This window comes from Mobula hypostoma, chromosome 12 (genome assembly GCF_963921235.1).
Source record: "Mobula hypostoma chromosome 12, sMobHyp1.1, whole genome shotgun sequence".
Lineage (NCBI taxonomy): Eukaryota > Metazoa > Chordata > Chondrichthyes > Myliobatiformes > Myliobatidae > Mobula > Mobula hypostoma.
This window is the reverse complement of record NC_086108.1, coordinates 75774334-75792312: the sequence shown is the minus strand read 5'-3', so window position 1 is coordinate 75792312 and position 17979 is coordinate 75774334. Positions and strand designations below refer to the sequence as shown.

The following is a 17979-nucleotide window of genomic DNA, read 5'->3' as shown; positions in this document are numbered from 1 at the left end:
CACAGATTTTCTGTGAGACAGTATGATTTTTCATAATTTTGCTATATTAATGTTGATATGTATAAAGAATAATTGACCTCCACTGGGAAGACTAATGCTGTCTTAATTTAAGAAGGGTAGCAAAGAAACCAGGCCTGTAGGCCTTGCAGCACTGGTTGGAAAGTTAGTGAGTTTCTGAGGGGCAGGGTTTGTATACATTTTGAAAATCAAGGACTGATTAGGAATGATTACCATGGCTTTGCGCATAGGAAATAATGTTTCTCAAATTTGAGCTTTTTAAAGAGGTGATTAAGATCATTGATAAGACCAGGGCAGAAGCTGTTCTCTTTAGTAAGGCCGTTGAGAAGGTTGCACATGATGTTCTAACCTTCCTGCCTACTCTGTAGGATCCAGGGTGATCAGGCAATTTGGATACAAAATTGACTTTGTGGTAGGAGGCAGAGAATGGTCATAGAAGTGATTTTTCAGATTGGAGGCTTGTGACAACTGCTGTGCTGGGTTCTTTGTCATGTATATTAATGATTGATTAGCAAATTTGCAGCTAATACAAAAATTTATGTAAGGTTACAGTGATAAAGGTTGTCTAAGGTTGCAACATGATATAGTTCAACTGAAAATGTGGGCTGAGGAATGTTGGATGAAATTTTAACTTGTACAAGTGCAAAGTGATGCATTTTAGGAAGTTAAACCAGTGCAGGATGCACATAGTAAGTGGCAGGGTCCTAGGCAGTGTTGTTGAACAAAAAGATTGACTTGGAAATACAAGTTCCTAATTTCCTGAAAGTGGCAAATTGGGTAGATGGTATTGGCGAAAGCATATAACATGCTTACCTCCTTTGGCTGAGGCATAGAGTAGAAGAGTTACAGGATGTCATGTTACTGCTGTAGAAAGTGCTTGTCAAGCTGTTCTGAGTATTGTGTGCAGTTCTGGTTACCACACGACAGGAAGGATACAATTAAGCCAAAGAGGATGCAGTAAAGGTTCATGAGGATGGGAAGACGAGTCAAGGTCATACAGCACAGAAACTGACCTTTCTGCCCACTTATCCATGCTGCAATGACATCACTGAGAGGTGACTTGATAAAACATAGTAAAATTAAGAGGCTTAAATATGATAGTCAGTTTCTTTCCCATGGTAGGAGAGTCTAAAATCAGAAGGCATATATATAAGGTTAGAGGGAGGAAGTTTAAAGGGTTTCAAACACACTGGGGAGTTGGATTTCCAGGTTGAGCTGCCAGATGAGGTGATGGAGTTTGGAACAGTAACATTTGAGGCATCTTGTCAGGTGCTTGAGTGAGTAAGGCATAGAGGGGTTTGTGCAGACAAGTAGGATTAGTTAAGACAGACATGATGTATCGATACAATGGTCTAAATGGACTATTTTTATCTTGTACAGCTTTAACTGGAATTTGAGAGTTAGGATAATAAACTCAGTAATGAAGGGATTGAGCATAATTTAGTAATTTGTAACATGCATGTTATTTTAAGCAATTTATAAGTGCAAATACATTTCATGCACCTCATTTTTAGCAAGAAGTTTGTCAGAAGTAGGAAAGGTGAAGAGGAAATTCAAGTTTCAGAAAAAAGTGCATATGAAATTATTTAAGTAACACTGCTCTGTGTTTTAAAGAGGGGCTTCATTTACTTTAAGATGAAACTTCCTCAAATAGTTAACAAAAGAGATGTCATATTTAACTGGGATATAAAATGGCATTCTCCATGCATTCTTCAGTCACCCCAATAAGCCTTTTATTTATGTTTGTATTATAAAGTGTTGCTGGTTTAACTTACTTTACCATTGAAGTAAATGGGCAAGACAAGGAATTGTAGCTCATTCAATTTAAATTAAATCCTTCTAGACTTGTGATTTTTGGCTTGTACATTTTATAGTACAAGTAGTTTTAGTTTCATTTGCCATTCAAAATGATTTTTGAGATAGGGAATTTTGAAAAACAAAATAATTGTCTCTGACAATGGTTGTTTATGTTGGCAAACAGGAACAGAATTGTTAATTTAACTGCTGCAGCAATTTTTTGTTGGTGTGAGAAAATATGGAAAGTATTTTTGTTCCTTTTTTATAATGCTTTCAGATTGAGTTGGAGTATCTGAAAAGGAACAATTTGGAGTCAGACTGCATCCATACAAACCCTGAAAGCTTAACTCAAAGTGAAACTAATTTTTAATGATCTTGATATCAGACACTAGAAATCTTGCTAGTCATTTCTAAGGTTTTTTTATTGAGACCATAACAGGTGTTACTTATGTGGCTTTTCCATGAGGCCACATTGATTCCTATCATGTCTTTCTGATTGAGTACTCCTTGTTTTATTCCTGTCTTACTGTGCTGCCTACAAGATTCATATTGCCGGTGCTCTTAAATTTTTGCTTTTCACTCTTCACAATGATGAATGGGTTGTACTTTATAGGACATTTAATACCTGTTTCTTCTCTTTTGTTATGTGAGATCGTCTCAGGTTATGAGATGAATTAGTGTTGAATTCATTCTGCCTTGTGTGGGAACAGCAATAAACTATTTGGCTCCTTGAGCCTGTTGTGCCATTCATTTGGATTGTGTACAGTGCCTATAAAAAGAAATTCAGCCCCTTGGAAGATCTCTTATTGTTTTACAACGTTGAATCACAGTGGATTTAATTTGGTGAACGCAGCAGACCAGGCAGCATCTATAGGAAGAGGTATAGTCGACATTTCGGGCCAAGACCCTTTGTCAGGCCTGTTGTATTCACCAGCAATTTTTGTGCGTGTTGCTTGAAATTCCAGCGTCTGCAGATTTCCTCGTGTTTGCAGATTTAATTTGGCTTTTTTAAAAGCAGTGATCAACAGAAAGACTTCATGTCAAAGTGAAAACAGATCTTGACAAAGTGATGTAAATTACTGACAAACTTATTGCATAGGTATTCATCCCTTTAATGACTCATCACACCATCACTGGTGCAGCCAATTGGTTTTAGAAGTCACATAATTAATTAAATGGAGATCACCTGTGTGCGGTCAAGGTGTTTCAAATGGGGGGAAAAAAAATACATCTGCTGGTGAGTCAGTACCCTGGCAAAAACTACACCATGAAGACAAAAGAACACTCCAAGCAACTGTGTGAAAAGGTAATTGGAAAGTCATGAGATGGATGCAAGATAATCTCCAAGTCACTGAATATCCCTTGGAGTACAGTTAAGTCAATCATCAAGAAACGGAAAGAATATGACACAGCTGTAAATCTGCTTGGAGCAGGCCGTCCTCAAAGAATTGAGTGACCGTGCAAGAAGGGGACTAGTGAGGGAGGCCACAAAGAGATCTGTGACAATTCTGGAGGAATTAAAAGCTTCAGTGGCTGAGATGGGAAAGACTACACATACAACTGTTGCCTTGGTGCTTCACCAGTCGCAGCTTTATGGGAGAGTGGCAAAGAGAAAGCCACTGTTGGGGGGCGAGGTGGGGGAAGAAAAACTACCTTGAAATCTTGGCTAGTTTTTGCCACAAGGCATATGTAAGACTGAAGTCAGCAGGAAGAAGGTTCGATGGTCTGATGAAACCAAAATTGAGCTTTTTGGCCATCAGCCTGGAAGGCTTGTAAAGGGCAGAGGATAAAATGAATGCAGCAAAATATAGGGAAATCCTGGAGGAAGACCTGATACAGTGTGCAAGAGAACTGCGACTTGGGAGAAGATTTGTTTTCCAGCCAGACAATAACCCCCAAGCATAAAGCCAAAGCTACTTAGGAATGACTTAAAAACAACAAAGTTAATGTCCTGGAGTGGCCAAGTCAGTGTCTAGACTTCAATCCAATTGAGGACTTGTGGCTGGACTTAGAAAAAGGCTGTTCACTCATGATCCCCGTGCAACCTGATGGAGCAGCTGATAGACACCTATCCACACAGACTCAAAGGCTGTAATTGCTGCCAAAGGTGCCTCTACTAAAAACTGACTTGAAGGGAGTGACTACTTATTTAATCAATTACATTGTGTTTTATATTTGGAATTAAGTTTGATTACTTTGTAGAGATCTGTTTTCACTTTGGCTTGAAAGAGTTTTTCTGTTGATCAGTGTTAAAAAATACAAGCTGAATCCACTGTGATTCGATGGTGTAAAACAATGAAAACTGTAAAGAAGGGGAATACCTTGGCTTTCTTAAGGCTATCTGACTGTTACTCTGTGCCACTTGATTTATAAGACCGTGTTGTATTTTAAATAGAGCATTGTCATGGTGTTAATATTTTTATAGCACCATTGCAAAAAATGTAATTGGAATATACAGCATTCATCTCCTCACTGAGCTATCTGACTTGTATAGTAGAATTCATAACCTACTAGTATTCTTGTATGTGGAGGCAGCAGGATTCTGCAGTGCCTTAGATACGTTATTGTCATGATGTATAAGATGATCTTGTGTGCTTAAGCCTTGCATCATTGTACATCATGATGAGGAAGTGTTTTTTCCTTAAGGAAAGCTTTTTAGGGGTGAACCATTGATTTTAGATTTTGTTTGGTGAATGCTATTGCAGATTGATATTGCGAAGAAAATTAACTGAGATTCCCAAGCAATGCCGTTGGAAGTGGGGAGGGGGTGTGGTGGTGGTGGAGAATGCACTTTTTGTGTCCATGTACTGTTAAGTTTCTCCAACATGAAACACCAAATGTTTGTATGTATGGACAAGCTGTAAGGCAATGACCAGATTTTTTTTTATATCTGTTGGTGACAAAAACAGCAATTTAAATAGCGAAATTGTAACTTAGCTAAAGTAATAAATTTCACCAAGATACAGGGATTTCAAAATTAGACATTGTAGAATATGAAACTATTCTGCATGTGATTTCAATTCATTCAACTTATTCACAGTACATGAGTAATTTTAATGTATTTATAAAGTAGTATGGAAGAATACAGGCATTTTTCGTGTGTGAGTTTCACTTGCATGGAATTATCACTTGCATGTTATTGGTTAATGGCTGCCATAGAATTCCTAGTAATGGTTTATGACAAAGGGACTTGTAATTTGACTTGATAATAAACTACTTCAGGAAAGCAAACTTGAGCAATGTCAAATGGCATCTAGTCAAGGAGAGCAGGGTTAGCTTTTGAACACTGCTTCATTAAGTCATTTGGCCCATCGAGTCTGCTCCACCAATCATGGCTGATACTTTTTTTTCCCCTCTCCTCCTCAACCCCATTTCTTAGCCTTCTCCCCGTAACCTTTGATGCCATGTCTAGTCAAGAACCTATCAATCTCTGCCTGAAATACACCCATCGACCTGGCCTCCACAGCTGCACATGGCAACAAATTCCACAAATTCACTATCCTTTGGCTAAATATATTTTTTCCTCATCTGTTTTGAATGGACGCCCCCCCCCATTCTGAAATTGTGCCCTCTTGTTCTAGACCATATCTACTCTGTCTAGGCCTTTCAACATTCGAAAGGTAGCAATGAGATCCCCCCTCATCCTTAAATTCCAGTGAGTACAGACCCAGAGCCATCAAATGTTCCTCGTATGATAACTCTTTCATCCCTGGAATCATCCTTGTGAACCGCCTCTGGACCCTTTCCAATGCCAGCACGTCTTTTCTAAGATGAGCGGCCCAAACTCTGCACAATACTCAAAATGAGACCTCATCAGTGCCTTAAATCCTCAGCATCACATCCCTGTTCTTGTATTCTAGAACTCTTGAAATTAATGCTCACATTGGATTTGCCTTCCTCACCACCGACTCAACCTGCAGGTTAACCTATAGGGTGTTCTGCACAAGGACTCCTAAGTCCCTTTGCATCTCAGAGTTTTCGATTTTCTCCCCACTTAAAAAATAGGCTGCACATTTATTTCCACTACCAAAGTGCATGACCGTGCGTTTTCCAACTTTATATTTCATTTGCCGCTTCCTTGCCCATTCTCCTAATCTGCCTTAAGTCCTTCTGCATCCCACCCTGTTTCCTCAACACTTCCTGCCCCTCCACCAATCTTTGTATCATCTACAAACTTGGCAACAAAGTCATCTATTTCATCATCTAAATCATTTGTATACAGCATGAATAGAAGTGGTCCCAAATCTGACCCTGTGTCGAACACCACTAGTCACTGGCAGCCAACCAGACCAGGATTATTTTATTTCCACTCGCTGCCTTCTTCCGATCAGCCACTGCTCTAACCATGTTAGTAACTTTCCTGTAATATCATGGGCTCTTAATTTGGTAAGCAGCCTCATCTGTAGCACCTTGTCAAAAGCCTTCTGAAAGTCCAAATATACAACATCCATTGCATTCCCTTTATCTATCCTACTTGTAATCTTCTCAAAGAATTCCAACAGGTTTGTCAGGCAAGATTTACCCTGAAGGAAACCATGCTGACTCTGTCCTATCTTGTCCTGTGTCACCAAGTACTCCATCACCTCATCCTTAACAATTGACTCTAACATCTTCCCAACCACTGAGGTCAGGCTAACTGGTCTATAATTCCCTTTCTGCTACCTTCCTCCTTCCTTTAAAAAGTGGAGTGACATTTGCAATTTTCCAGTCCTATGGCACTATGCCAGAGTCCAATGATTTTTGGAAAGATCATTTCTAATGCCACCACAATCTCTAATGCTACCTCTTTCAGAACCCTAGGGCACAGTTCATCTGGTTGGGTGACATAAATGTACTTTTAGGTCTTTCAGCTTTTTGAGCACCTTCTCCCTTGTAATAGTTACTGCACTCACTTCTCTTCCTTTACACACTACAACATCTGGCACACTGCTAGATGTCTTCCACAGTGAGGATTGTTGGAAAATACTCAGTTCATCAGCCATCTCCTTGTCTCCTGTTATTATTGCTCCAGCCTCATTTTCTAGCGGTCCTATATCCACTCTCATCTCTTCTATTTTTAACATACTTGAAAAAGCTTTTACTATCCACTTTGATATTATTTGTGAGCTTGCTTTCATACTTCATCTTTTCCCTTCTAATGATTTTTTAAAGTTGTACTCTGTAGGTTTTTAAAATCTTCCCAATCCTCTATCTTCCCACTAATTTTTGCTTTGTTGTATGCCCTCTCTTTTGTTTTTACATTCGTTTTGACTTCCCTTGTCAGCCATGGTTGTATTATTTTGCCATTTGGGTATTTATTTATTTTTGGAATACCCATGTCCTGCACCGTCCTCATTTTCCCCAGAAACTCACGCCATTGCTGCTCTGCTGACATCCCTGCCAGCAGCTCCTTCCAATTTACTTTGACCAACTCACCTCTCATGCCACTGTAATTTCTCTTGTTCCACTGAAATACTGCTACGCCAGACTTTACTTTCTCCCTGTCAGATTTCAAGTTGAACACAATCATATTGTGATCACTGGTTCCAAAAGGTTCTTTTACCTTTAGCTCCCTAATCACCTCTGGTTCATTACATAACACCCAAACCAGTATAGCTGATCCCCTAGTAGGCTCAACGACAAACTGCTCTGCCATGACTATCGTAGCATTGGCCTTTTGACACACCTTTTCTGTTTCCTGTTGTAATTTGTGGCTCACCTCCCAGCCACTGTTGGGAGGCTTGTATATAACTGCCATCGGGGTCCTTTTACCCTTGCAGTTTCTTAACTCAATCCACAAGGATTCAACATCTTTCAATCCCATGTCACATCTTTCTACTGATTTGATGCCATTCTTTACTAGTAGAGCTATGCCTCCTCTGCTTACCTTCCTATCCCTCTGATATATCGTGTAACTTTGGACATTCAGCTCCAAATTAGAACCATCCTTCAGCCAATATTCCGTGATGACCACAACATCATACCTGACAACCTGTAATAGTGCAACAAGATCATCCACCTTATTTCTTATACCCCACGCATTGAGATACAACACCTTAAGTACAGTATTTGCTATCCTTTTTGATTTTGCATCCCTAATGTACTGATACTCACCCTGTTGTGTCGTACTCGATTGGACCCAATGCAAGAGCAATTGTACCACGAATACACTGACACGTAATTCTTTTCAAACCTTTATTCTCTACTCATAGCATGCTATGGGGGAAGTTACAGACTGATCTCCCAAAAGAGCCAGTCCAGGCACTGCCCCCGAATTACACAATTCTCCACAATTTATAACATTGATCAGGTAGCAGGAAACCTTATGATTACAAGTGTAGACAATATTAGAATCATTTCAATCACATGCTAAGATGCAATTAGTTGCAAGATAATCATTGGTCAGTTAGTTATAATTAAGCCAAAGCTAGCCCATCAGTTCCCCATTCGGGCCCCTTCCCCTTTTCTCAAGAACATTCTAGCTCTTACCTCATCCCTCCCATATTTAGCTGTACCTTGAGATGCTTCTGCATCATCAGTTAGTTCCTTATTTAACCCTATGCCTATCTTTAGACAATAATGGCCAGTATGTCACCTGTTGCAGAGTGAAGCTTCTTTCTGACTTGTCCAAAGCAGTAAGCTAAGGCGCTTACAAGGTGATTGATTAACTTATAATCATTGTCCTCTGTTTTTCCCCCATTTACCTATCCCTTCATTCCATCAGTTGGATGAGACAGTGTCCCATCATCTGCCTACCCTTCCTGACAGTCTGACTGCACGCTCTCTTTACTTTCTTACCATCCATCCTGTCCTGAGTCCCATCATTCAGGTTCCCACCCCCTGCCAAATTAGTTTAAACCCTCCCCAACAGCTCTAACAAACTTGCCTGCGAGAATATTGGTTCCCCTCAGGTTCAGGTGCAACCTGTCACTTTTGAACAACCTCCCCCAGGAGACATCCCAATGATACAAGAATCTGAAGCCCTGCCCACTGCACCAGCTTCTCAGTCGCACATTTATCTGTCAAATCATCCTGTTTCTACCCTCACTGGCGTGTGGCACAGGCAGCAATCCAGAAATTGCTATCCTGGAGGTCCTCCTCCTCAGCTTCCTACCTAGCTCTAAAGTCTCTTTTCAGGACTTCTCTGCTTTTCCTTCCTATTTCATTGGCACCAATATGTACCAGGACATCTAGCTGCTCTCCCTCTTTATCCAAAATGTTGTGGACGTGATCCAAGATGTCCCTGAGCCTGTTACCTGGGAGGTAACATACCATCCAGGTGTCATATTCATGTCCATAGAACCTCCTGTCTGTTCCCCTCACTATTGAGTCCCCTATCATTACCACTCCCTTCTCTCTCTTTCCCTCCTGCACCATGGACCCATGCTCAGTGCCTGTAACCTGGTTGTTGTGGCATTCCCTGGGAGGTCATCCCCCACAAAAGTATCCAAAGCGGTATACTTATTTTTGAGGGGAATGGCCACAGGTGTGCTCTGCTCTAACTGTCTATTTATATTTCCATTCCTCCTGACAATCACCCAGTTACTTGCCTCCTGCAACTTCGGGGCGACTATTTCCCTGTAACTCTGATCAATTATCTCCTCACTCCCTAATAGCTAATTTTCCCTAAATGCCTTTTTGGTCATTGCGGAGAGCATTTCTGTGCCATTCACATTTGGATTATAAGATGCATGTATGCCAAAATAGTAAAAGTTGCAGATTTCATTCCACGGAGGGATTTTCCAGAATTTTTATCATAAACGTTATTGATAATAGCTTCCATTTTCCCTTTGCAAGGGAGTTAGGGAGTTTTTGAACAAGGGGGCATAATTTCAAAATGTTAAGACAGGGAATGTCATCGGATGCTGAACTGATTTGAGGTTTTGAAATTTGTGCTGGTTAAGAGTATTAGTGGATATGGAATAAAGGCAGCTAAATTAAGTTTCTGATAGATATATTTTAAGTCAGTTTTAGGGAAACACTAGACAACGGGGTGACCTGTTGGGGCACCCTTTGAGAGAAGTGTAGTGCAGTCTGATGTGACCAGAATGAACATTAAATTTTGCTGAATGCTATTGGTATCGCTTTGCTTTGGACACTGAAATAGAAAACCTCAGTTTATTAAAGAAGAACGACATGCAGCAAAACAAATATAGCTCCTCCTCGTTTAACGAAGGACACTTTTGATGGCATCATTTCGTGTTTATCTGCCACCCTTGTGCCTCTTGTTGTCATTCTGGAGACGTGCAGTCTTTTCATCCCTTGTCTCTTCATCTCTTCTGCTGTTTGTTGTTTGTCTCTGATCCTGGAGACGCACATGCCTCTCCTCCTCTGTCTCTTCTTCTCTCATCTTTTTTTGTCCTGACTCTTTGATCCTGGAGTCGTGCGGACCTGGCTCTATCTGATTCTTGTTCTCTCCCTCTCCTTGCTGCTTCTCAATGACATTTGGCATCATCTCTTGACCATAATGTCCCCTTTCCCCCTCCACACAGCGTAATTAGGCTTACCATTTTTTTTACCCTAATGCTGGATAGAAGATACGAAGCAGTAACACCAAAGGATGCTGATTATTCTTGATGATGTGGTTGGTGCTCTCCTAAATGGACGTGATATAGTCACCGCTGTCCTTTGACTGCAGCAAAGGGTTTTATGGGTGTCTCGAAGTATGTCATTATAATGAGATTTAATTATCTCTTATTAATGGGTGGCAGTTAGATCTGTCCCAATCCTGCACATGCTGATGGTGATTAGCAGAATGTGACCCCTCAAAATAGAGCTGCCCTGCCCTTTTGCTCCGGTTGGTATCGCTGCTGAGGCTGGCCGTGTGCATGCGTCGGGCTGTTGCGTCCCAATTTCCATGATGGCGGATCGGCTTTCGGGTTGAAAGGGAGCCTGTTGATTTTTGTGAATGAGCAATTTTATACGAGTATATAACCCTGAACTGTGGCTGCATTCTGAAAGTTAGCGCATTTTAATTCGATTTAACCCAAAAAAAGTGCCGCTGTAATGCACCGTTTGCGCTAATTGGAGGTCACAAACAAACAGAGCATGAGGGTTTTAGTAGTATATAGATTGTGTTGCTGAATAGCTCAGCTCCTTTCCAGTTTGTAGCTCTCAAATTTATTTGTTTTTTTTTACCTTGAATCTGTATTCTCTGGTTACTTATACTTGTGGGGGTGGGGAAACCAGTGTGCTCTACAGGACAAGATGCTGGATTGGGAATTGTTAATTATTACACTGAGCCTGAAATTGAAAGTTTTTATCTCACTGAAACTTCTTTAACTCAAGTATATTTTTGTTTTTTTTTAGTCGTACTTTCAAAGTCTTAATCGTTGGCAGATCTAGCCTAGCTTTTAAGTATGTAGGTTGGAATAGGGATAATATTCTATTGGAATTGGAAAGCAGTCAGTTGCTGATAAAGCAGGAACATTCTCTCGTGGCTCTGTTTATGCTGCTTTCACATTGGTTGCCAGTTGTACAATTCTGGCACTGATATATCCTGGCCATTCCTGATGGGAAATGTCGGAGCTCAGTACCAGCTCTAGTGGAATTTTGTAGACTTGTGCCTTTTTAAAAAAAAAAAATTCAGTGGAAAAATGAATCTGCAGCTGCAATTGTGAAAAATATTTATGAACTAGAAATATAGGGAGATTTCTTAAGTTGTTGAGAAAATGCAACAATGTTCAGAATTGCATTTGACTTGGCTATGGAGCTTAATTATAATATAACTAAAGAAAAGGACTACTGTTTGCAAACTGATTTCCAATGCCTTATGCACACATTGCTAGTCTCAAACGGAAATGTTCCCTCAGTTTTAGATAAGACCTTGTTTAAATTTTTGAATTGCCATCCAGAACTCTTAAATGCTGTGCTCTGACTATTACATGAGAGTAAATTGTAGCCCTCTGAATTACTAAAAAATTTTTTTCTCTCTTCAGTGTGAGTCCAAATAAGTAAAGAAGCTCTGGATGCTAAAATGTGAAAGTCACACTGGCTGAATTCTTTGGAATGGATCGAAATAAAAGAAATTCAATAGCAGTTTTACCATTAAGACATGAGCGATTGGAAGAGTTTGATGGCGGCAGGGATGGTAGTGCCATTGGTCAATCAACAACAGTGTTTCCTTCATCATACAGAGCCTTAAGTAGTGCTGTCTCCAGACTTACTAGGCTTGATGACTTTATCTGTGAAAAAATTGGATCTGGATTTTTTTCTGAAGTCTACAAGGTCAGTGTGTGATTATTCAGAGTTTTAAAAAATATTGTGACAGAAATGTGAATTTTCAAACTGAGCTTTATTGGTTTTTGTTGTAACCCTACAATACTTTACAGAGCTGACTAAAAGAAAATAGGTGATGCAAAGAGCACTTGTATGCTCACTGGTGGTTTGCTGTGCAATGTTTTGTTCAAGTAAAATGATGTCTTGCTTTGTTAATGGCAAAATAGTTTGGAAATCTGACTTGGAACAATACAATTTGAATTTAAAACGTATGACTAAAATTTTATTGTGGATTCACTGAGGAAATTCTTGTACCCTTTGTTTTTCTGAGTTGCTACTTGCCTCTGCTTTGTATTGTGATCTAGCCAGTATTGCTTTACTACATGGAGCATTGAACACTACAGCACAGTACAGTACAAACCCTTTCACCCACAATGTTGTGTCATCCTTATACCCTAATGTAAAACATTTAGTCCTTCCCTCCTACATAGACCTCCATTTTTCTATAATTCATGTGCCTATCAAAGTTTTTTTTTAAAAAATGCCCTTGATGTATCTAACTTTGCCACCATCCCTGGCAGGGCTTTCCATGTACCCACCACTCTTTTTTTAAAAAAAAATACCTCTGACATATCCTCCACCTTGCTTGAATTACCTTAAAATTATGGCCTTTCGTATCAGTCGTTTCCACCTTGGGGAACAAGATTCTAGCCATCTACTTGATCCATTGTCTTTTACCTTGCACAACTCTAAGGCATGACTCATCCACCTTTGCTCCAAGGAGAAAAGCCCAAGCTTGCTCAGCCTATCCTCACAAGACATGCTCTCTAATCCAGGCAGCGTCCTTGTAAATCTTTTCTGCACCCTCTAAAGCTTCCACATCCTTCCTATAATGAGGTGACCAGAACTGAACACAATATTCCAACAGTAGTCTAACCAGGTTTTTATTACGTTACCTTGCCAACATACCATACACCTTATTAACAATCCTATCAACTTGTGCAGCAACTCTGAGGGATCTATAGATGTGGACTCCTTCACACTCCTAAGAATTCTGCCATCAATCTTGTACTCTGCCTTCAAATTCACCTTCTGCCATGAATCACTTAAGTTTTTCCAGTTTGAGCTCCATTTGCCACTTTGCAGCCCAGCTCTGCATCCTGTCGATGTCTCGTAACCTACGACAACTTTTTACACTATCCACAATTGCACCAACCTTTGTATTAGCTGTGAACTTATTAACCCACCCTTCTACTTCCTCATCCAACTCATTGATAGAAATAACAAAGAGAAGGGTTCCCAGAACAGATTCCTTGGAACTCCACTGATCTGCAGGCAGAATATACTTCATCTTCGACACCCCTCTGCCTTCTATGGGGCAAGCAAATTCAGAATCCACACAGCCAAGTTTCCCTGGATCCCATGTTAATAATATTGTTGTGTGTGGTTTAGTTTTGTTACCTTTGCTTGAAGTATGCAATCTTTGGTTTACAGCGCTCATTAGTTACTGGTCTGTTAATTTGACCTTGCAAACTTAAAATGCTGTGGGAGTTGTTTAATAGATCAAGGGACAGGAATTAATTGCTTTCCTTAAACAATTTGCTGATGTATATTTTTGTGTTAACTATTTCTGTAAACCTAAACAAAAGATCTGTTAAGTTTCTTTTTCAACTATGCATGTTTTTCTGTTCCTTATTCATTACAATTTAGGGGCACGTAGGAGTTGTAAAAATTGGTCTGAAAATGAATCTATAATCACTATTGTTCAATCATAATTCATTGCATAATTCAGAACATCCCACTAATAATCACTCGAACCATATTAGCTTGTTTGTTGCTCAGTGAACTCCAAACTTCATAATGGTATGTAATACAAATGATTGGTACAGATATTTCTGGAAAACTTGAATGCACATTTGAACTGTTAACAAATGTATCAGTGACTTTACCAAATCTCCATAGTGAAGTGACAAGCATCTGAGTTCCATCATTTGAGTTTTAACTCTTTCATCTTTATGGGATTTATTGTAAATGTTTTGAAATGTGCTGATAACTTGTGTCACTTCTGTTAACTACTTTGCTGAAATAGTCGACAAGCAGGATTGCTGTGTTTATGCCTAAACGTTGCACCTGTTTTGTACACAAATGTACTTTAAGCTACCTTTTAAACAAAATTAGCTTTGTTTTGGTATAAAGATGTATAACCATAGATATAAATTTATATACTTGCAAAGATGCAGTTCATGGTGGTTCCATGAATCAGTGAAAACAGATGAAGCCATATAACTGTGTAAACATTTTTAAATGAGCTGTTTTGAACATACAACTTAGAATGGTACAGAACAGTAAATGCCCTTGAGCCCAGGATGTGCCAGTCTTTTAACCTCCCAAGATCAAATGTAACCCTTCCCTCCCACATAGCCTTCCATTTTTCTTTCAGATATGTGGCTCTCTGGGTCTCCCAAATATTCAGAATGTATCTGCCTCTACTACTACTCCCAGCAGTGTTCCATGTACCTGCCACAATGTGTAGTTTTTAAAAAAAAAACTACTACTTCTGACATCTCCCTATACTTGCTTCCAATCACCTTAAAAGTATGTCCTCTCATTTTGGACTATAAGATTTAGGAGCAGAATTAGGTCATTTGGCTCTTTGAGTCTGCTCCACCAATTTCATCATGGCAGATCTATTTCCCTCTCGGCCCTAATCTCCTGCCTTCTTCCCTTCATGCCCTGACTAATCAAAAATCTAACAACCTCTGCTTAAATATATCCAATGACTTGGCCTTCACAGTTGCCTATGGCATCAAATTTCACAGATTCACCAGTCTCTGGCTAAAGAAATTCCTCCCCATTTCCGTTCTAAATGGAGGTCCCTCTGTTCTGAGGCTGTGTCCTGTGGTCTTGGATTCACGCACCATAGGAAACATCTTCTCAACATCCGTTCTGCTGGGGCCTTTCAACATTTGATAGATTTCAATGAGATTCCCCCTCATTCTGCAAAATTCCAGTGAGTAGAGGCCCAAAGCCATCAAATGCTCTGGGCCTCTACTCACTGGAATTCAGAAGAATGAGGGGGATCTCATTGAAATTTATGATAAACCTTTCAATCCTGGAATCATTTTCATAAACATCCTCTTGAACCCTCTCCAGTGTCAATACATCTTTCTTAGATGTGGGGTCCAAAATTGTTCACAATACTCCAAGTGAGGCCTCACCAGTACCTTAAATTGTCGTCATTGCGTTCTTGCTTTTATTTTCCAGTCCTCTCGCAATTGATACTAGTATTGTTTTTACCTTCCTCACCACTGACTCGACCTGCAAATTAACCTTTGGGGAATCCTGCATGAGGACTTCTCCCAAGTCCCTTTACGCCTCGGATTTTTGACTTTTTTCTCTATGCTTATATTCTATACTTTTATTTCTTCTAACAAGAAGTACATGACAGTACACTTCTCACCATTATATTCCTTCTGCCACCTCTGTCCATTCTCCTAATCTCTAATTCCTTTTGTAGCCCCTCTACTTCCTCAAAACTACCTACCCCTCCACCTAACTTTGTACCATCCGCAAATTTGGCCACAAAGTCATCAATTTCCTCATCCAAATCATTGATATATAGCCTAAAAAGAGGCGATCCCAATACAGACACCCCTGGAACACAACTAGTCATAGGTAGCCAACCAGAAGAGGCTCCCTTTATTCTTGCTCTTTGCCTTCTGCCAATCAGCCAATGCTCTATCCATAGTATATTTTCTGTAATACCATGGGCTTTGTCTTTCTTGCTTGTTATTTCTTCATTGCCGGCCTGGGAAAAAGACATTGGGTGTCGACTCTATCTGTGCCTTTTATCTTGTATACCTCTATCAAGTCATCTCTCATCCATCTTCGCTGTTCAAACATGTCTCTTCCTGGAATCTAATGGAGTGTTGATCTAATGTTAGTACTCACTTTAATCAGCTATTTCCTCAATATACTTAAAGAATTGGAAGTTGATAGCTGGAACTTTCATTGTTTTCACCTGTACTTGGCAAACTGGGATTCAGGTAATCTGAAATGAGTGAGCTTTGATTTACATTTTCGTGGGCTGCCTATTTTTAAAGTTTTCTTTGTTATTCTACAGCTAGCATCATATTGTTTCCTGCTTTTTAATGTCTTTACTCACTCTCAAAGCCACATAATTTGCACTTGCAACTACTAATATAGTTCAATTGATTATGCTCTTCTGCTTCACAAGATTGTGGGTTCCAGTTGCAACTAAGGACTAAATGAGCAAAATCTTCAGATAGGACAAGCACAAGTTTCTTTTTAGTAGTTAAGAGAGATACTTTTGTAATTCAATGTTCATTGCTTCTCCTAGTTTCTTGAATAATTTATTCTAGCTCCGTTAATGTGCTTATTTCTATCACAAATGGTCAGTATCATATTTGATGCTTTTGAGACCTCATTTGTGCCTTTGCACAAAATACAGTTGGCTTCATTTTGTTCTTCTCTTGAAGTTAACTGCAGTTCCAAATTAATTTGTTCTTTGTGAAGTATATTGCGATGTACCAAGGCACAATAGAAATGAGGAAACTTTATTTTCGAAAACATGTTGTGCCCATGTCTCCCAAAGCCAGATAACTCGGGCTACTCCAATCCACATGTTGTTTAATGGCAACTTTCTATGCTATCTGAAATTTTACAGGTGCGTCACAGAACTTCGGGACAAGTAATGGCACTGAAGATGAACAAAATGATCAGCAATAGAGCAAACATGCTGCGGGAAGTGCAATTAATGAATCGTCTTTCTCATCCCAACATTCTCAGGTAAATGGTGAAGCCTTTAATCCAGAAGAAAATTACCTTTCTGATAAAGTTGTGCTTGTAAAAGAGTTGCTATTTTCAATTAAAGTTCAAAGTAAATTTTATTACCAAAGTACATATGTCACCATGCACATATTCAATAAATCTGCAGAATTATAACTGTAACAGAATTAATGAAACACCTCTCAACTGGGACGTTCAACCAGAGTGCAGAAGGCAAACACAAAAAGAAGCAACAATATAAATAAATATCAAGATGAGTTCTTGAAAGTGAGTTTATTGGTTGTGGGAACATTTCAATGATGGCAAGTTGAGTGAAGTTATCCCATTTGATTCATGAGCCTGATGGTTGAGCCAAATAGTTTATGCCTCAGAAAACTAGAAAAAAATCAAATTATTCCTGTCAGTTATTCATTCAGGTTTTTTTTTCTTGTTGGGTATTTGGATATTCAGTGGGAATGGCGAGTAGCTAAATAGTTGAGAAATTTTGTGCGTAGCTCAATGTGGTGTAATTGAGATAGAATACATGTCATTGATAATCCCTTCATAACATAAATGATGTGCCCAGAGGGAGGTTTTAACGTGCATAATTTTCTAACACAGTTTTGGTTTTCGTTTTGAAATGTTGAAAAGCTATACAAGCTCAGAAGAAATATGATAAATGCAAGAACCTGTTCCAAAGAACCTGCTGAAAGAGGGCAAGATTTGCTCTCATCATTTTATTTAAATTATGGATGGTATTTTTTTTTCTTATTTGAGCTCAGATTCAGATTTGGTTGTATTTATTATTTTTGTGGGAAAATACTTTGAGATAAAATTCCAAATCCAGTAATTGTGTGGCAGTAAGAGAAAATTAGGTCGGATTACAAATAAGCGGTTGAAGAGGATTTGAGATGCTATTGGTGCTCCAATATTTGAAAATTTATATTCATAGAAAAACCTACAGCACAATACAGGCACTTCAGCCCACGATGTTGTGCCGAACATGTACTTATTTTAGAAATTACCTAGGGTTACCCACAGCCCTCTATTTTTCTAAGCTCCATGTACCTATCGTATCCGTGTTCACCACCATCGCCTGCAGCCCATTCCATGCACTCCCCACCCTTATTATAAAAAAGACTTGCCCCTGACATCTCCTCTGTACCTACTTCCAAGCAC

General features: G+C 39.4%; 1 protein-coding gene across 4 annotated transcripts in view; it reads left to right on the top strand.

Annotated features, from left to right (window-relative positions):
- The window catches only part of tesk2 (testis associated actin remodelling kinase 2), a 91447-nt gene that overhangs the window by 14411 nt on the left and 59057 nt on the right, over window positions 1–17979 (top strand). For all 4 annotated transcript variants that reach the window (XM_063064422.1, XM_063064420.1, XM_063064423.1 and 1 more), the window contains exons 2-3: window positions 11733–12021; window positions 16700–16821. In XM_063064422.1, coding sequence (XP_062920492.1) covers window positions 11803–12021; window positions 16700–16821 — 341 coding nt within the window. In that variant the 5' untranslated portion in view covers window positions 11733–11802. The remainder of the gene's footprint in view (window positions 1–11732; window positions 12022–16699; window positions 16822–17979) is intronic.